The sequence below is a fragment of the Chelonoidis abingdonii genome, chromosome 4, assembly GCF_003597395.2.
Source record: "Chelonoidis abingdonii isolate Lonesome George chromosome 4, CheloAbing_2.0, whole genome shotgun sequence".
Classification (NCBI taxonomy): domain Eukaryota; kingdom Metazoa; phylum Chordata; order Testudines; family Testudinidae; genus Chelonoidis; species Chelonoidis abingdonii.
Genome location: NC_133772.1, coordinates 147,580,916 through 147,601,536, shown reverse-complemented (window position 1 = coordinate 147,601,536; position 20,621 = coordinate 147,580,916). Strand labels below are relative to the sequence as shown.

The 20,621-nt window shown below is 43.9% G+C and overlaps 1 protein-coding gene across 4 annotated transcripts in view; it reads left to right on the top strand.

The window, feature by feature from the left end:
* Positions 1 to 20,621, top strand: part of SYT16 (synaptotagmin 16) — an 84,104-nt gene that overhangs the window by 44,996 nt on the left and 18,487 nt on the right. For all 4 annotated transcript variants that reach the window (XM_032789191.2, XM_075065755.1, XM_075065754.1 and 1 more), the window contains 4 exons: positions 4,849 to 5,061; positions 14,431 to 14,687; positions 17,985 to 18,428; positions 20,399 to 20,588. In XM_032789191.2, the coding sequence (XP_032645082.1) occupies positions 4,849 to 5,061; positions 14,431 to 14,687; positions 17,985 to 18,428; positions 20,399 to 20,588 (1,104 nt within the window). The remainder of the gene's footprint in view (positions 1 to 4,848; positions 5,062 to 14,430; positions 14,688 to 17,984; positions 18,429 to 20,398; positions 20,589 to 20,621) is intronic.

The window sequence follows — 20,621 nt, the reverse complement described above, 5'->3', positions numbered from 1 at the left end:
AATTAGTTGTACTAGCAGTTGGCTAAAGGTGTAAAAAGAGAGTCTGAGAGGCTTCCCTGGCAACAAAATAAAATCACCTCCAACGAGGGGTGGTAGCTTCGTCGCCTGGAGCGTGGCTTCCACCGACGAAGCGCTGTCCACATCAGTGCTTTTCGTTGTTAAAATTTTTGTCGTTCAGGGGCGTGTTTTTTCACACCCCTGAGCGACAAAAGTTTTAACGACAAAAGTGCAAGTGTAGACAAAGTTGAGGCCCTTTGAAGATCAGGCCTATAATTATAGAGGGATCTGGTAGCGACATCTGTGTTTAGGTTACCTTACATTTCCATTAGAAAAGATTCCTTCAACCTTTGTTTTGACAAACTATAACACCTCCATTGTTTGCAGCCAGACTTTGAAATTTGGCAAGGTAGAACCCTTGAACTATCGCCCTATTGTCCTATGGAATTCAGTTCAGATTTTGCTGAGTTATAAACTATTGAAAATCACCGTTTCTCTTCTGTCACTAGTGTTCCATAGGGGAATTGTGGCAATACAGCAAAATAATAGAGCATGAACATTCTACAGTCCAACCCATGTCTCCGCCACTGCTGCAGCAGGCACTGTTCTAAGAACATATGTGATCTGTACATGTACGCATATACATTACAACACAATCTGTAATTTCTTGGTCGCGTACTGTTTTTGCCACTGGACCCCTTGTTCATTCAGAACATCATCCTGCTCCCATTGAAGTCAATAGTGAAACTCCCATTGACTTCAGTGGAGCAGGATCAATCCCTCAAAGCACAGAATGGGTACACACAAGAAAGAATTAAGGTTACTTGGGAAGGATAAATTTGGCATTACCTATGTTCTAAGTGCTTGATCTCACAGCTTAAACAACCATCATTTAATAACATGCAAGTGGACGACGGTATGCAAAATACATATATTTTACACCATTCACAATATATTTTATCTGATATGTGAAATACATTCTTTTCTTTATAGTCTTTTGAATAAAAAAATATTTAATTCTGTATACTTGGTAACTATAAAGAAGGCTTGGACCATTTCTCTTGGGTGTTCTTAGCTGTGTAGTATTTGAATGTCTGTAACCTAGATATCATATTGAGCATGTATTTGAAATTACTTGCAAAAAGTGTCTATGGTAATTTGAAATGTATTGCCAACTCCCCTTTAGAAATGATCAGAGGTTTGATTTGTAAAATAGGCTGTGTATATGAGTAAATGAGTTAAAATGAATGTAGTGCGCAACATCTGCAAATCACAAGATGCGTTCATCGTCTTTCACGAGTTTAGATCGTAATCATAGGCCCTTTGTTTAAGTTTCCATGGTGATTCTGAAAATGCTTTCCCCGCTTTATAATCAGAGCATTTGTAAATCTGAATGTTGAGTTTTTTCTTTTCCATGAGTAAACTTGGTTGTATTAATATAAAGATATTAGCGTGACAACCTGTGGAGCTGTCTCCTTCCAGGACAAAGATTCAGCAGCAGAAGTCATATCAGGCATTTGCTCTTGATCCTCTAGTTCTAGCATTTAATTAGCATATATTTTTTAAAATGCAGCTAAGAAACAGCACCCCACATCAAAAAAAGGTGCTGCAGCATGGTCCAGATAGAGACTTATACTGTTGACTTGTATTCAATTTGCGATCCACTATAACCTCCATATTCTTTTCAGTGGTGGTAGCACCTAGCCAGTTGTTCTTTTCTAAGTGTAGTACTTTACACTTGCCTTTATTGAATTTTTGTTGATTTCAGACCAATTCTCTAATTGTCAAAGTCGTTTTGAATTCTAATCCTGTCCTGCAAAGTGCTTGCAAATCCTCTCAGTTTGGTGTCATCTGAAAATTTTATAAGCATATTCTTGAGTCCATTTTCCAAGTCATTAATGAAAATACTGATGAAAACACTTTCTTGCTTTTTCATATCCCAGTTAGTTTCTCAGCTTTAAATGCACAAGTCTGAATGAAGCAGATGTTTTCTCAGCACCTGCTAGCTAAACTGAAACCAAAAGTAATTAAGGCAAAAGCATTCTGTGCAACAGAAACTGAGAGTACTTGTCTTTTGGGGAAAAAAATGTAACTACTTGCATTCACCCCATTGTAAAAACTGGAAATTATAGAGATACATATTTAATGCAGTATATGATATTGTGAAAGATTTATAAAGCTTGAGTTGACTTCAACAGTTAGATGTCCTGTCCCTGCCCACTTCTGTAAAAAAAAAAAAAAAAAAAAATAAGTCAGCCCTTTTAACTTATTAAAATTCAGGAGGGCTCATTGATACGGCATTGGTAACTGAGGGCCATTTACAAAACAACTATTACACAATTAAAATAGTGTATTTTCTCAAAGTAGGGGACATTTATTTCTCCCCACAGTAGTGAGACTTCCCCTGAGGCATAGGCAAATACCATTTACCTACCAGGAGACCAATTTCTGAGAGCAATACTGATCTTATTGGCAATATTACTCAAAGCCAGGCAACAGAGGCAAATCTGATAACAAAACCTCAACATAATAAGATTCAGTTTCTGATAGATTCTTGGTGGAAGCAAATTTCACAGCCACTGGGAGCTCCCTTGTCCTGGTCCCCATGTGTTCTGCCCTAGGGATAGACGGCAGGCCTATGGCAACTGTCATGAAAGGAGGTAGGTCTGAGAAGCAGTGGAGGTAGTTCTAACTGGATTAGTATTGGACACACTTAATGGAGTCTGGATATGTGGAAGCAGGGTCCTATTTCCCTAATCACAGCCGTGTAGGTGTGTATGAGTGGGATATAGATGAAGCTATATTTCCCCTAAAAAATCAGCCATTGGCATGGAAAAATGGCCCCACCTTTTTGCACTTGCGTGCATTGTTCGTTTGTTCAACGGCTTGGATATGCACTGGGGATTATTGAAACAAGTCTTGGCAGCCACTATTATGTTCTTTATCCTCAAGAGTAAGTAACAAAATAGTAACACACTTGACAGCTGGTGTGTTCACATGCACACACACACACACACACACACACACTCTCCAGCTGTCCATTACACCCACGAGTCCCTTGGCCCCACAAGTTCACAAATGAAAACTTCCTCCTGTGCTGTTTCCCCTGATACAGATGGCTGGGGAACCTGCAATGTGGCCTTGTATTTTCATCTCCATTTTCATTTGAAAAAGCAGGCCAAGTATGGGACATCAGATCCTTTTCCCCCTCTCTCCCCCTGCCCCCCATCTCCCACAAAGGATATTCAAACACTAATGAGAACGCAGTGATCCCATAGTCAAAGCCAGCATTGTCAGTAGGAAGGGGAAGGGTAGCTGCAGCAAAAAGTTCAGATGTGTATCTTCATCTTTAAAGGTTAGAATTTACATTGTTGTCAAAAGATTCCTCTGCTGACTCTGACATGCAGAATTGGTGCTGCCTATTAGCTAGATCCTGTAATTTCGTGTCTGTGGTGTAACCCAAGAGTAGATTAACCCTCTGTTTTCTTTCTTCTGCACTGGGTAGTATTTGTTTCAGATGGCTGTGGAGGTATTATTGGAATGCTGAGAAGGTTTTAGAGCCCCGTATTTACTACTTTGACTCCGCACATGCTAATGCAGGGGACGGCAACCTTTCAGACGTGGTGTGCCGAGTCTTCATTTATTCACTCTAATTTAAGGTTTCGCGTGCCAGTCATATATTTTAATGTTTTTAGAAGGTCTCTTTCTATAAATCAATAATATATAACTAAACTATGGTTGTATGTAAAGTAAATAATGTTTCAGAATGTTTAAGAAGCCTCATTCAAAATTAAATTAAAATGCAGAGCCCCCTGGACGGGTGGCCAGGATCCGGGCAGTGTGAGTGCCACTGAAAATCAGCTCACGTGCCACCTTCGGCACCCGTGCCATAGGTTGCCTACCCCTGTGCTAATGATTATATATGGATAATGGTTTTCCTTTTTTTGATTTTGGGTAGGAGAGGATATAAACTGGACACTAGGAAATTTAGACTTGAAATTAGATGAAGGTTTCTAACCATTAGAGGAGTGAAGTTCTGGAACAGCCTTCCAAGGGGAATAGTGGGGGCAAAAGACATATCTGGCTTTAAGACTAAGCTTGATAAATTTATGGAGGGGATGGTATAATTGGATAGCCTACTTTTGGCAATTAATTTAGCAATTGATCTTTGATTATCAGCAGGTAAGTATGCCCAGTGGTCTGTAATGGGATGTTAGATGGGTTGGGATCTGAGTTACTATAGAGAATTATTTTCTGGGTGTCTGGCTGGTGAGTCTCGCCCACATGCTCAGGGTTTAACTGATCGCCATATCTGGGGTCGGGAAGGAATTTTCCTCCAGGGCAAATTGGCAGAGGGCCTGGAGGTTTTTCGCCTTCCTCTGCAGCATGGGGCATGGGTCACTTGCTGGAGGATTCTCTGCAGCTTGAGGTTTTCAAACCACAATTTGAGGACTTCAATAACTCAGAAATAGGTTAGGGGTTTGTTACAGGAGTGGGTGGGTGAGATTCTGTGGCCTACATTGTGCAGGACGTCAGACTAGATGATCATAATGGTCCCTTCTGACCTTAAAGTCTATGAGGAACAATCACATTTTAAAACAGTTGGGGGATCTGCAGGATGGGAAGCTAGGAGTGACAATGTGTAATTCCTGCAGACACAGCAAGGCACCAGAAGGATTTCTGAGGGACCGTGCCCTCCTCATTCGCTCCCCCCTGGTAGTTATATGCCATATTGCTCTCCTTTTCCTTCCCTCCAAAGTAAATATCTGAACTGAAAATGTCCCGTGTTTTCCTACGTCTGTGTTAAGTCCTGTGAAATTGTCAAAAGCCTGTGTTGTGTTTTTCTCCCAGTGAACAGTTATGGGGAGGATGAAGAGCTAACCACATCTTCAGATAGCGACGATGAGGTGATGAAACAGTTTGCGATCTCTGTGTCGCGCTCACAGAGTTTTCGATCGGGGGTGTCTGAAAAGGCAACACAGGCAGGTTCAGAACGTAAACCTAAATTCAACCGCTTGCTGTCCAACCATGAGGAGTACAGTACCGAGGCATCTGAATGCGAAGGTATTGTCTGTCTCAAATGAGCATTAAAACACTTGCTTTGAATCCACAGCCACCTAACATGGAAAGAATTCTTTTATTCTGGGGAAGAGGCAGCCTTGGTTCTGATCTGCTCAGGCTAAAATCCATCTGGAGCTTATTCCTAAAATACTGATTTAGAGCTGGATCCAAATCATACTGAAGTCAATGGGAATCTTTCCATTAACTTTACATGGATTTTAGATTAGGCTCCTTAATCATTAGACAAAATTCCCGTGGATTTCGGTTTTGTCTGAGTAAGGACGGCAGGACTTGGCCTAATGAAATCTGTTGAACTGCATTTCTTATCAATACGGTGTGTTTTAGCAAGACTTTGAACAGAAATTGCATGTTTCTTTTCTAGTAGCTTTGCAAATACCAGGTAAATAGCAAATGAATTATGTAGCATCATTCATCAAGTGCATACACTACATGTCAGGCAACGACAGAAGGCAAAAATTTATAGTACCAAAGGGAACTTTTTTTTGACCAATCATTGTCTATCATTGTAAGGGGCTTTTGTATATTCCAAACAAACATGCATAGTTTTAGAACATTTACCCAAGCTCAAAATTGATCGGCACAATGACTTCTATAATTCAGGGCATGTCTGGGAGAACCTTTCCTGGGAAAGTTTCAGGAAACTGCCTGTGTGGTTTTAGTTGCACAAAACTATTGTGATTCTGGAATATTTAGTTGCCTATTAATTGTGCTCATTTTGATTTAGGCCCCTCTATAGAACTGCTGTTGGATCGTATTGCAGACTACAGTTACTTCCTTTGTTGTCTTTATAAACTGAAATTATTAGGATTAGTATTATTGTAATAATTATTATAAGTGTTAAAAAAAAGTTAGGGCTCAGTCCCTCTTTCACGGAAGTTATTGAAAGTTCTGCTGTCTACTTTAATGGTAGCAGGATCAGGCCCTTTATTCCAAATAATACCCCCTTATTTATGTGTTAGATATTCTCAGACCCTCAGTCAAGTGTCCTGCTAGCCTGACTGCATGATGGAGGATTCCCTCAGCCTGGGGAATCCATGGCTGGGATAGAGTCACCATTGCAGGTGCATGCCACCCAACCCCTGAACTCCTGATGGAGAAGGGAGTGTGGCCATAGTCTCTATATTCTTATAATTCCCAGTTGGTGAAATAGCCTCTTGAGGCCAAAGGGAGGTAGGTGTAAATTAGAGAAGCTCTGAGGCTGCTATTGCTTATGCCAGTATCCAGCTTGGCCTCTGGTTGGCTTCAGGATGAGAGGAGTGTAGAGATGGTGGAAAGTCACCTTTGTCCCTCTCCCTCTTGAGCTGCACAGAATATATTGCACCCAGCTTCCTTGGATCAGATCCTCAGAAGCCTCCCAGTCAGTTATGCTTTGTTCCCTATCACAAGTATTAACACAGTCTGCTGAGCAACTGCACAATCTCCTGTTGGGACATTCAGTAACCCAGGAAAGTGCCTTTTGTTAAATACTCTGTTGCCGTCATTCCTTTTGCTCCTCTTCTCTCTCTCTCTCATCTCCTCTTTCGATGCTGCAGGATGGAGATAGTTATATGGGGTTTATCTTTCCCGTCTCTCTAGCTACAGTTTACCCAAGTCCTAATCCTCCAGTCCAGCCATGCAGCAAAAGTAGCTGCTGTCTAACTGTTTGCAGTGGTCCCAAAATGCTGGTGCATGGTCTATTCTGTCCACTCTCCCTTCTTCCTGGTATGCCTCCTCCCTTGTGGTTTATAAAGAATATGCTGTAACTTACAAGACAAGGAAGTGGCCAGCTAGCCACAAAGCAGCAGCCTCATAAGAGCTTAGCATCTGACTCTCATCATTCGCAAGGCGCTGGATCCTCTGCAGTGTGTTAAGCTTCAGGAGCCTCAGCAGGCAGCAGCACTGGTTCTTCTCTTGGCCTTTCTGGCACATTTCCTCAGCACTGACTCAGTCAATTACCCCTTCTCAGAAATGGGGCTACTCAGCTCACCTGCTGTAGGCCCCAGGAGCAGGGCTGACCCCCCACAAGATGCCCCAGTTACTTAACCCCACCCTCTCCCAGCACTCCACCCCAAAGGTGCGAAGTTTCTGATTCGCAGTTTAACTCTTTCAGGGGCACGCAGCAGTTGTAAAGCTAGCAACGCACATATGTGCACGCACTTCGCCCAGTCTAACACTTTTATGCTCTTTTACACTTAATCACGTAAGACACTGGAAAGGACAGAATATTCAAAACAATAAACATCGGAAACTGCAGTGCCCCTCGCTTTTCCTTGTGAGTCCTGGGGGAACTATCCGGGTACAGGCAGACAGTGTGTCCCACGTTCTTATACATCTTGTTGATAAGAAGGTTTCCCTGATATTCAGCTGAAAGTTTCTGCCGATTTAAATTCATCCTTGTATCACTTTAAAAAATGAGTAGATTTTAAGGCCAGAAGGGACAGTTGTATCATCTAGTCTGACATCTTACATGATACAAGCCTCAGAATTTCACCCAGTGATGACTCCATCCAGCCTAACAACTTGTAGTCACATTACAGTATGTCTTTTAGAAAGAGATCCAGTCTTAAAGATGCCAAGTGATGGCGAATTTTCCTACATCCCTTGGTAATTGGTTCCATTGTCTAATGATCCCCAATGTTTCTCTTGCCCATTACTTGTGTTGTGATGAAAGTAGTAGACTTTTGTGGTTATAATGGCCAGGATCAGGCCATTTGCTTTTTTGAGAATTGGAACCTCAGTACTTTCTTTCTGCATCCCTTCAATACCTCTTCATTTGTCCGTGATTTTTTTTTTCCTCCCCAGAAATAATTGTCCATGGTACAGCGAGTTCATTCTTCATAAGTTTTCCTCTGATCTGACGCAGATGTTTGCTAAACTTCTTACAGTGTCAAAGTATGCCCTCACACATACACGAGCAGTTATCACTGACAAAACTACCGTAAATTTAAAGAAATAACAAGACTGTTCCATAAAGCAGTCAATGGTGAATCATACTTTTCTTTTATTTCCCTTGAAACTTGCCTTGTATACCACATTTGCTTTCATAACACTTAGAGAAAGTTGTTTGTTATATTAATATATTTCTGGAGTATTCCAATTATGAATAGTCTTTCAAGGCTTTCAAAATTCCTCTATTATTGATCTAGATATTATCCTGGCAGGAGTCAAAAACCACAAGACAATTGCCTGGGGATAATTTATTACTACAGTTATGTTTTATCTGAATGTCTGCTGCGTGGTGTATGCTTTGATGGATGACCACCTGTTTAAAATGTGTCCAAGACACTGGCTTGCTAATTAAACACCTTAAGGAGAATCCATATTTGTACAGTCTCAGTAAATTTGTATACAGACATTTCTTTTCTTTCTTGCTTGTTCTGCCTTCTTGCTTTTGCTTTTATTTTCTGTTTCTTTATTTGCAGAAGAAAGTGAGTAAAAATGTAACAGTAAAAATCATGTTGCTTTCCGCACAAATGGTGCAGTTCTTGGAAGGAACTAGAAAATAAATCCCTAAGATTAAAAAAAAAAAAAAAAGGCTTTGGCTTACTGGTTATGTAAATACAGTGAACCTCATTTTGATTTCATCACTTTTACCAGCATTGTGGTGATGTAACTAATTTTATTCCAAGGAAAGCAAATGAGTTATACGACTGTAAGGCTTATTTATGTCTGGAACAAAGCCTGCCTTTAGTTTCACAAGTATAAAATCAGAAGATACCTGTTTTTCTGATTAAACTATAAATGGAATCTGCCTAAATGAAGAGAGGATTTTCCTCCGGGTTCCATACTGTATCCTGCAGAACTCTTGCAGTTGCCAGTGCAGATTCTGTGTGGGGAGAGGAACAAGTGCTGTTTATAAAGAGTAGAGATCTTCACTTTGGAGATACGAAATTCACAGTTCGGACAAAGGAAGATAATTTTACTCTCAATAATTAACCTTCTTCTTCAAATAGTATCCCTATGGGTGCTCCACTTCAGGTGTGCATGTGCCTCTTGAGTCTGTGATCAAAGATTTCTAGCTAGAAGTGCCCGTTCGGCCTGCGCATGAGCCTTATGCCACCTTGTGGCAGATACCAAGGCTATATAGGGGTGCACGGGTAAACAACCCTCGGTTCTTTCTCTACCACCTTGTCCTAAGATGGACACCTAACTTGTCCACCTAGAGCATACTCAGCCCTCTGTTTTTTCTTGCAGTTAGGTAGTTTATGGTTGTAAGTTTGTGTTTAGTGTTAATATAGTTAGTTTTAGGTGAGAGGATTGTTTCCCCTCTCTCTTCTCTCTGAGACACATGTTTTCTCTGGGCAGGAAATGCCGGGCTCACCAGGCTTCAAACACTGCCTCTCTTGCCCAAAGGCTATATCAGTAAGCGACGGGCACTCCCAAGTATGTCTTTTGCCTAGGGGAGTGTTCCTTCAGTTTGGCCCTTAAGTCAAGGGTGAGAAAGAACAGGGAGATAAAGCTCAGACTGTTAGCCACGGAATGCTCCCTGCAACTTCCTTCTGGGCCAGATCAGGAGACCTCCCCTCCCCCCAATACATCCGTCTTCAGACAGATCCAGCACGCCAGGTCAACGTTGAGGCATGCTTCCCCTAAGAAAAGGAAGTCTTTGCAGCCTGCTGGGAAGACTTCCATAAAGGGGACCATGGACTCTTACTCTAAGAAGTCAGCTGAAGGAAAGACCAAGTCCCTGTGGAGGTCCTCAATGTCTGAGGGTACTGTTGGGGTCAAGAACTCTTCCTCCAGTACCAGCAGGCCTGTGAAGTCCCAGAGCTCCAGATACAAGAAGATAGGGCACCAGAATCCTCCACCAATTAGAAGGGTGAGGACAGGGTACTATTGAGTTCACCCCTGTCATCAATAGTGAAGCATTTCACTCAGCCGTTGGTTCCATCATGAGCCTTAACCCAGCCACCAGTACTGATGCAAGTAGCTCAGCCAGGGCAAGTGGTGTTATCTGCACCAAGCGGGCAATGGTGCCTGACATCTGCAATGCCTGTAGCATGCCCATGATTGTTGATGCTGTTGGCTTCAGCTACAGCAATGACAACTAAGGTGTCAGTACCAGAGTCCTTTCCGCTATCACAGGAATTCCAATACTCAAGGTACCTCTCAGGGTCAGATGAACCAGAGTCCTCATTAACGAGTACCAAACGTTTCTTGGTACTGAGACCTTGGTCTCCAAGCAGCCATTTTGTGGCACAGGACTCTCCTGCATTCTCAATGGCTGCCCCATGGGAGGATGTGGAAGAAGACAATGAGGACTCCCAAGTGGTTTCCTCAATCTCAGTGAAGGGTTGTCCTACATACCACTTCGGGAATCTGCGTTCACACAGGGAGGCCCTTGCAGGCCACCAAAGATGATGGAACCAGCTTTCCATGCTGCCCCCACTTCCTTATGGACCCCTGCCATGGCCACATTGGGACCCATGAGCTGCCTATTGTCAGCAATTTAACAGACCACTGATACTGTCCTTCAGGGAGACCAGGGTTTCACATCCTTCCCCTCCCCATTTGCCACGAAAGGAAGAGATGTTAGAAGAGCAGGAGGCTAGAGCAGATGAAGAAGTTACCCCTGAGACTCCCATTTCATCATCGTCGTCGGATGAGTCAGTTATGCCTCGACCACTTTCTATGGCCGATGACTCTAGGCAGTTATCTCATGAGAACGATGGCAGACACTCTGCAGATCCCTCTGGAGGAGGTCAAGGATCTGTAACACAAGCTGCTGGATATCTTGCAGTTGGCAACACCCGCCAGAGTGGCGCTACCTATTAATGAGGCTCTTCTGGTCCCTGCTAAGTGTCTCCAAGTGTCTCTAGATGCTGCAGACACTGCTGCCAGATTAATCTCTACAGCGGCAGTTATGCTCAGGGCATTATGGCACCAAGTTTTGGGGTTTGTGAGAGAGGTTCGTAACACAGTAGAGGACTTCCCTTTGATGGTCGTAAGCTTTTTCTCAGAGACCACGAACAACTCCGCACACATTGAAGGATTCCAGGGTTACGCTATGTTATTTGGGCATTAACGCACCAATGAGCAAGAAAAGTTTTAGTAGGTCACAGACTGCCAAGAGATTATGCCCTACTCAGTTCTCTGGGTACCATAAACTCTCAGAACCCCCAGAAAGAAACACAGTTTTCAGAGGAAGTGAAATGCCCAACGGCCCTCTATGTCCATCCTGGTGTCATTTAAGCAGCAGTTTTGATAGATTGGTCGAGGGTTCAAATCCTCCCACTCCTCTTTAGGATCCCTCTCGTGAGCTTCTACTGAGGCAAGAGATGGACTCTCTTCTCTGTCTAGGAGCAATGGAATTGGTCCATTCCTCTCATGGGCTGGGATTTCTACTAGAAATATTTCCTGGTGCCAAAGGAGGATGGAGGTCAGAGGCTGATCTTGGATCTACAATTGTTTGAACAAGTTCATAAAAAATTTAAAGTTCAGGATGGTGACTCTGGCAACTATAATTCCTTTAATGCAGGAATGATATTGGTTTTCAGCCCTCAACCTACAAGACACCTACTTCCATATAATTATACAGCCATTTCAAAGGAAATATCTACAAATCACCATAGGCCAAGATCGTTTCCAGCATAGAATGCTCCCCTTCAGCCTGTCCTCAGCCCCAAGGATGTTTTCGAAGATCCCAGCAGTAGTGGCAGCTTACCTTTGGCAGAAAGTGATCCTGTTCTTCCTGTACCTCAGTGACTGGCTACTCAGCACTGCCTTGAAGGAGCAGGCCTTATCTTCCACCCAGATGGCCTTTGCTCTGTTCCAGGAGTTGGGCCAGCAGCTGTACATAAAGAAATTAATGCAGGTACTAGTACAAAGGATAAAGTTTATAGGGGCTCACTGACAACCGGAGCATAACTCCCTTTAGACAGATTTGTGACCTTTTCAGGTCTGGTAGAGACAATTCAGCAAAGCCCTTAGACCAGTGTTCTCTACGTTTTTGGGCTCACGACCCATTTGTAAATGTTTGTGGCCTGTCGTGACCCAGTAAATAATGGAAGCCCTGGGGTGATTTCAGTCAGATCCTGGTCCTTAGAAGAGGAGCAGGGGGTTGGGCCCTTAGCTCCTGTGCTGTGGGGCTGACTGGGCTTGGCTCTCTGCTTCGGGCATTGCACCCTCCAGGGTTGCAGCGACACTCAGGTTTGGCCTCGTTCCACTGACTGGATCAAATTTGTGTGAGTAGAACTGTGACCTACCTGGCTCATGGGGTTGCAGTGCCATTCACGTGGTCATGACGGCTGGGCTAAAAATGAATGGCACTGGGACCCCAGAGGTTGCAGTGCCTAGACTAGGGACGTGAGCCCAGCCAGCCCCATGGGACAGATGCAACAGGAACAGCTATGCGACCCTTTGAAACATTCTGCAACCCGATTTTGGGTCCCAGCCCACGGGTTAAGAAACCCCGTCTTAGACCACACGATAAGGAACTGTCTTCAACTGTTGGGCCATGTGATAGCTTGCACTTTTGTGACCAGTCACACGAGCCTACACCTCCATTGCTTTCAGGGTTGGCTCAGAACAATCTACTCTCCAAGGAAGAACTCCTTAGACAGGCAGTTGACAGTCCTTTTGCAAGTAAAGCAATTCTGTCTGTGTGGACATCCCTTTCTGTAGCCCAACTCCATTATTGACTCTAATAACTGACTCATCCCTGTTAGATGAGGAGCCAACTTAGGCACACTCATGGTTCAGAACAGATGGACCTTGGCTGTGCAGTAGGTGTTATTAAACAGTAGGAAAACACCAACCTGCATTGCTTACCTGCAGAAATAGAAGAGATTCATCTATTGGTTCAATTGTCACTAACTCCAGCCTGAATTGGTTCCCTTTTCCCTCATCCTAGATTTCAGATCCAGCAGGTAGACATTTGGGTTAGCCATCAGCTTTGTCAAAGTACACCTGCCTTACATATCAACCTTTCATTCCCCGGTTAAGGGATTCTCCATATTTGGTCACCTGGTATTGTCTAGATTTATTAAGGACCTATGGAATCTCTTCCCTCAGTTGTGTCTCTGCCTGTTATGAGTTTGCTGGTGTTCAGCCCTCTCGGGGTGAGAGCAAAGTCAACCAGATCACAGGCAACGTCTATTGTATTTTTTAAGAATGTTCCAGTATCTGAGATATGTAGAGCCACTACTTGGGCTTTGGTATGTTTCTGAAGCATTACTGCCTGCTCCACGCCATCAGGTCTGATGTGGTACTTGGGTCTGTAGCACCATCTTCAGTTCTGGACTCAGAAGTCACCTGAAGTGAAGCACCCATTGGGATACTACTCAAAGAAGGAACGATTACTCACCCGGTGCAGTAATTGGAGTTCTTTGAGATGTGTCTCACTGGGTGCTCCACTACCCACCCTCCTTCCCCTCTTCTTCAGTTGTTCTCTCGGGGACACCTGGTTAGAGAAGGAGCTGAGGGCGGTTTTCCTGCACGCCCTTAAATAGCCTTGGTGTTTGCTGAGGCATAGGGTGCATTTGCAGGCCAAATGGACACTGCTAGAAATATCCAGCCAAGGGCTTCAGAGGCACATGCACACCTGAAGTAGAGCACCCAAAGGGACACAAATGTTGAAGAACTACAGTTACTGGTCAGGGTGAGTAACATTTCCATCTTCTATCATGTGGGATAGACATGTTGGGTTAGATGCACAAAAGCTGTCCTGGGGAGACAGAAGAATTGTAATGTGCATCTCCCTGCACCGATGAGCATCCCTGTGTCCCAGGGAGGGTTTGACCCAAGCTCAGACTGGTCGAGTTAATGTTACCACCTTCCTCAGAGTTTCCATTTGTTTGGAGAGCAGCTTTAACCAAAGCTCTGCTGGTGAGAGATGCAGTGAGAAGGGAGGCATTCTATCAACCACCCCAAGCCATGACCCTGTCCCTGTTGGTACTGTCCTCCTATTGGGCTGTGCTGACTGCTGTGCTGCTTCTCACCATCTGAGAAGAGGAAATTATGATGGTTTCCCTCCACCACACCCTTCTCTCAGGATCAGGCCCGTGCATTATGCTTTTCCATTTCATGCCTGATCTGTCACTTCACTGGTGATGCCTTCATACCATAGGCGTCCTAAGCACCGTATTCCCAAATGTCCCTCTGATCATCCTGTGTGACCGATGTGTCTCTTTGTGTGAGACAGGTTGATTCTCTACTCAGAATGCAAAGGCAGAGCAGCCGTTTTTATTCCTTGCAATGCTGATTTATGTGGGTTGTTGATTTTTGTGGGTTCAGTGCTGGGGATCTCACCATCTCGTAAGCAGAGCTGTTGGTTCCTGTTAGGTTCCTACTGTAGTGGGGGGGAAGGATAAATTGGGGGGGATAACGTTATTTTAATCACTCTGAAATGATTTTCTTGCTGAATATTGTTAGAACTGGATGGGCTAAGCCAACTGAGTTTTCAAGACAACTTATCCTATCATGAAGAGGACCACATATCTGTTGATTCAAGAACTACCTCTGAGAGTAGGGGTACCATGCAAGCCAAAGGCCCTGGAATGGAGGCTAGCAGTGCCCATAGCCTTAGCCAACAAGCCACAGAAGGGAGCTTGCAAATGGAGACGGCATTCAGCAACCAGAGATTTGAAGGAAATGATGCAACTGACAGCTCATCCGCTTGGAGCCCTGAGGTATGGTGAATTATTCTGTATTACACACAGTGTTTCTGTTCCCTGGAGAGGTCTGGGCTTGTTGTCCGAAATTTTAGGGAAGAAATGAAGTGAAAAATCAATTGGCACAACCCAGGATAGTAATCCTCTAAGTGCATGCATGCACGCATCTTAGTGTGTGTTTTCCCTTTTCCTGATACTTTGCCTGCTGGAATTTTGAATAGACTTCACTCGTATTCCTTCAGAGAGGCCGTTTTCTCATCTGACTTCACACGCTAATCATATCACAACCATTTCCCGCTTGACAGAAGTTACTGTGAATTAGCTAACAATGTCTTGTCATGCTTTGAAGGAGGTAAGTGGATTTGTTACTGCCCGTGTATGTGGTGTGTGTCTGATGGGATACAGTGTGTGATTACTGGGTCAGATCCTTGGTTCCCCTTCTGGCTGCCTTCCATTGCTCAGGCAGCATGAAGCACCTGGAAAGTTGCCATAAAGGGACAGTCGGGGACTTCCCTAGCTTAGCTGACTGTTTCTCACACTGCCCTCCATAAACACAGAGCACATTTCTACAGCAGGCAAGTGAGGTTTACAGCCCCCTTTTGTCTCCTGCACCCAGCCTATTCACCAGGCAGGTCTTGGCCAGACCTAAGGATTTAGCCATTATTTCAAAGCTAATACCTGCCAGCAAATATTCCAGATTCTAAGAGAGCCGTTATTGAGTTAGCTCACCACTTACACTACTCCTCTTTCTGTATGATTCAATATGGGTTGTTCCTTTATTATTAAAAAAAATCAGGGGATTATTATTGACCAGCTGATTAATTTCTGCAAGAGTATTGAATAGCATCCAATATTTAAAAAGAAAAAAAACACAGAAGGTCACATCTCTGAGTCAAGAAAGAACATCCCTTAGCTGCACAAGGTAATCTCTTTGCCCCAGGAAAAACAGGGCTTGGTAGAAAATATTCCCTTCCTGTGAGCAAGCTGCTTCCACCCGGTTGAAGAGAGTGAAAGCAGCTTCTCAATGCATGGACTTTTGACCTCTTCAAAGTAGACATTCACATAGAGGCACTAAAAATAGGCAATCATTTTGAATGCTGCACAGATCAGCTCTGCATCTATGCCCTGATACATCAGAACCTCCTGCAATAACAGTCTGGACCCTTTTTTCTACATTACTGTGAGCCATGAGGTTTATCTGTGGATCCTGTGCCCATTTCTCTGTCTATTCCATGCTCATCACCATGGTGCACAAGTGCTGTGGAATTTCGAGTGTCCTCTTTTCATTTATATTTTGAATGTGCCTATCATTCTGCCCCAGGTGCATGCATATTAACAACATGAACAGCGCATAGAGAATTACAGAGTTCAGATACACCTGGATCCTGATTTGTTTGCTGTGAGTAGCTTCTCGTCTGACTTCATTATGTGGCTTAATGGAAGATTTATTTATTTTTTGAGTGAACTAAATGTTCTGACATTCCAGAAATACCCAAACATTGCTGTGCTACTTTCAAACAGGCCTCTGTTTGGAGACAAAATTGGTAATGTTGTGCTTCCGCTGTGGATATTCAAAAGGCATTTCAAGGCTGCTCCCATAATTACCCTTCCACCAAATAATTCCTAGAGCAGATCTTTTAGAAAAATATCTAATCTTGACTTAAAAATGGCCAGTGATGGAGAACCCACCATGACCCTTGTTCCAATGGTTAATTACCCGTATGCCTTATTTCCAGCCTGAATTTGTCTAGCTTCAGCTTTCAGCCATTGGCTCATGTTATACCTTCCTCTGCTAGACAGAAGAGCCCATTGTTAAATATTTGTTCCCCATGTAGATACTTACAGACTGTAACCAAGTCGCCCTGTAATCTTCTCTTTGTTAAGCTAAATAGATTGAGCTCTTTGAGTCTGTCACAAGGCATGTTTTCTAATCCTGTAATCATTCTTGTCACTCTTTTCTGAACCCTTTCTAATTTATTAACATCCTTCTTGAATTGTGAACACCAGAACTGGACACAGTACTCCAGCAGCAGTCACATCAGTGCCAAATACAGAGGCAAAATAACCTCTCTACTCATTCTTGAGATTCTCCTTTTTATACATCCCAGGACTGCATTCACCTTTTCGACTACCGGGTCACCCTGGGAGCTCATGTTCAACTGGTTATCCACTATGACCCCCAAATCTTTTTCAGAGGCACAGCTTCCCAGAATATGGTTCCTCAGTCTCTAAATATGGCCTACATTCTGTGTTCCTAGATGTATACATATTTACATTTAGCCATATCAAAAGGCGTATTGTTTGCTTGCACCTGGTTTACCAAGCAATCTAGCTCACTGTCAATGACCTGCATCTGACGAAGTGGGTATTCACCCATGAAAGTTCATGCTCCAATACGTCTGTTAGTCTATAAGGTGTCACAGGACTCTTTGCTGCTTTTACAGATCCAGACTAACACGGCTACCCCTCTGATTCTTGTCAGTGACCTGTCCTCTGCATTATTTACCACTCCCCCAATCTGATCTGACTACTTTTCTGTATCACCACATCTACTGCTCTTGCTGCAAGCAAATTCAGAACAACAGCCCACCACTCGGTTGTGAATGAGATGCAGTACAGAATCCAACAGTTAACCAGAGTTGGTCCCTCAAGAAAAAAAAGGGGCATTTAGATGCTTTGTTTTGCTAAATGCCTGCCTGCTCTCCAAACACGAGGGTGAACGGAATAAAAACATCACAAAGTGTATGTTCACATGTCCATATAACATTCCTAAGGTGGGTACTGTATTCACACTTGAGGTATGTCTACACTGCATCTGGGAGGGAGCCCTCCCAGCTTGGGTCGACAGAATAGTATCTATGTAGATGGTGCGACTCGGGCTGGGGCTCGGCTCTCAAGCCTTGAAGTGGGGTGCTTGAGAGCCTGAGCTGCAATGTGTACAGAGCTGTTTTTAGCTACTAGCACAAGCCCATCAACCTGGGCTGGAAGGCTCAGAATCAGATGCAGTGTAGATGTAGGCAGTCGAGGGGTAGCTGATTTGGAAGATGCACATAAGGATGAAGTGATGTCTGTGTTCTTACTGCAAATGGTGCTTTGCTCAGGATATTTCTTCACTATTGGAGAGACCCACAGTCCATCTAGGGATTGGATGAAGCTATAATAGTAATAATATCTCGTTCTTATATAGCACTTTTCATTGGTAGACGCCAATGTGCCTTATATTTGGTCTCTGTCATGTTTACCAGTTATCCTCTCAAATGATCTTCGAGGTGTTTGATTTAATATATGCTCCTTTATTTATTCTCTCCATGGCAGGAACACGATGGAGGGAATAGTCTTCCAGCTCATCATAATGCCCATGAACCCATTTCTAAATGCGGTGACCTAGACGTCCTCCTCGATTATAAGGCCTCAAGCCAAAAGCTGCTGGTAACTATCCTGGAGGCTAAGGATATCCCAGACAAAGATCGCAGTGGTGTGAACACCTGGCAAGTTCACACAGTCCTGATGCCCAGCAAGAAACAGAGGGGAAAGTCGAGCATTCAGAAAGGACCCATCCCAGTGTTCAAAGACAAAATGACCTTTAATAAGCTGGAGCCAGAGAAGCTGAGTAGCTACGCACTCAGGTTCCGTCTCTATGCAGTGCACAAAATGATCCAGGAACAGATGATGGGGGAGCAACTGTTTTATCTGAGGAGCCTAAACCAGGAGGGGGAAGTGAAGGTGACACTGGTTTTGGAGCCAAGGAGCAATATGAGTGTAAGTCTATTAATTCTTTGCATCACTGGTGGAGGTGGAGGGGTACAGCTTACTTGGCTAATCCACCAACCTCTTCATTAAGGATTCTTAAACATACTGCTGGCCCATTTCCTAGCACCACTATTCAGGTCTCAGTTTTCATCCTGGTCTCAAGCGATGAATGTCAGCACTAGTTAGAGATAGCTCAGTGCTCTGCGTCCATGGTACTTGATGCATTCACTAATGCTCCCTTTTAGTCATTTCAGTAGGATTGAAAGGGAGCACGGGTGCATGGTTTTTAAAATTGTTGTTTGCCAGAAGCTGGGTATGGGTGACAGGAGATGGATCACTTAGTGATTTTCTGTTCATTCCCTCTAGGGCATCTGGTATTGGCCACTGTCGGAAGATAGGATACTGGGCTAGATAGACCTTTGGTCTGACCCAGTATGGCCATTCCTATGTTCTTTCATAATACAGAATTTCCACCTTGTATGCGTTCAGGGACCAGATCTTTCTATGTAATCTTTTGTGTTCTGAGGTTAGAGGTCCAAGTTTTCAAAATTAGGCATACAATTTCCATCCACAAAAGATGAGTTCCTGGTCTCAGACTGGTAACTGCTCATAAACATGGAGTAGAACCCAGAAAAAGGTCCATTGCCCACACAACCAACCTTCCATTTTGCATCCATAATTACCCATTTGCATCCACGCATGCATGTTTTTTTTTACCAGTTGGACAATTTCTTTGGCTTGAACATCTTAAGCAGCCTCTTGTATATTCCAGAAAACTGCCCAGTTTTCAGAGTCCTATGTATAGACACTGAATATCATCACAAGAGCATTCTAGCTGGGGTTTTCCAAGAAGTCTGAGGAAGTTTGGTGCCTTGCTTCTGTAGGATTTGGTCACATTGCTCCTCTAGTCTCCTTGGAAAATCCCAATTTCCAATCCCAGATTAGATCATCTGTCATATCAGATATCAGAGGAGTAGCCGTGTTAGTAAAAAGCAACTTAAGAGTCCTGTGGCATGTTATAGACTAACAGACATATTGGAGCATAAGCTTTCGTGGGTGAATACCCACTTCATCAGATGCATGTAGTAGAAATTTCCAGAGGCAGGTATAAATATGCAGGCAAGAATCAGGCTAGAGATAACAAGGTTAGTTCAATCAGGGAAGATGAGGCCATTCACACCTCAACTGCTAGAAGTAGGGGAGGTAAGTGGGGCAATTTGCCCCCGGCCCTGCAGGGGCCCCACGAGAGTTTTTTGTGGCCCCTGGAGCAGGGTCCTTCACTCGCTCCGGGGGCACTGGAAAATTGTCGGGGGCCTGGGCTCCCGGAGCTTCTTCCACTCCGGGTCTTTGACGGCAATTTGGCGGCGGAGGGGATGGTGTCCTTCCTTTCTGGGACCCACAACCGAAGTGCCCCGAAGACCCATGGCGGGGGGTCCTTCTGCCCTGGGACCGACTGCCAAAGTGCCAGGTCTTCGGCAGCAAGATCCCAGCCCCCTGAATCCTCTGGGCGGCCCTGCACAAAATGAATAATAAACCCTGCATTTGCTGGGGAGTGAGGAAGAACTGAACATGATGGTAACTAGGAAGAAAGCAAGAAAATATACAGCAAGTGACATAAAAGATAGAAGATTATGCTAGACACATTCCATCAGAAAGTCATTTTCAGGGAAATTTACTCTACTTTTGATGTACTGGAGTATATGTTTATCTCAAAGACTTTGATTTACACTGATAATAACACATTAGTCAGGGCTTCTGGCCTCTAGAGAGAGAACATTGAAAGATGTGTTTCTGCAAAGTGATGCTGGAAACTTGTTCCTGCACTTCTATCTTCTGCTCCGTTGTTATTCATGCAGATGATTCTTAGCCATTGCCAACTCCTAGGAGAACAACCCTACCCAATTAGACCACAAGGCATACATTAAAGGGGGAGCGGTGTTGAGCATTCTAGAGGGACCCTCTTTGCTCTTTCCCTGCAGAATGGAGACTCTCAGCTCAGTCTGTCGGCCATCTCGCACAGTGATAGCGCTTCTTCAACACAGTCCCTGTCGCACGGAGGTGTACCAGAGCTGCTGGTGGGACTGTCGTACAATGCTACTACCGGACGGTTGTCAGTAGAGATGATTAAAGGCAGCCATTTCCGCAACCTTGCTATTAACAGGCCGCCCGGTAAGTGAAGTCTCTCGTAATGGCATACCTATT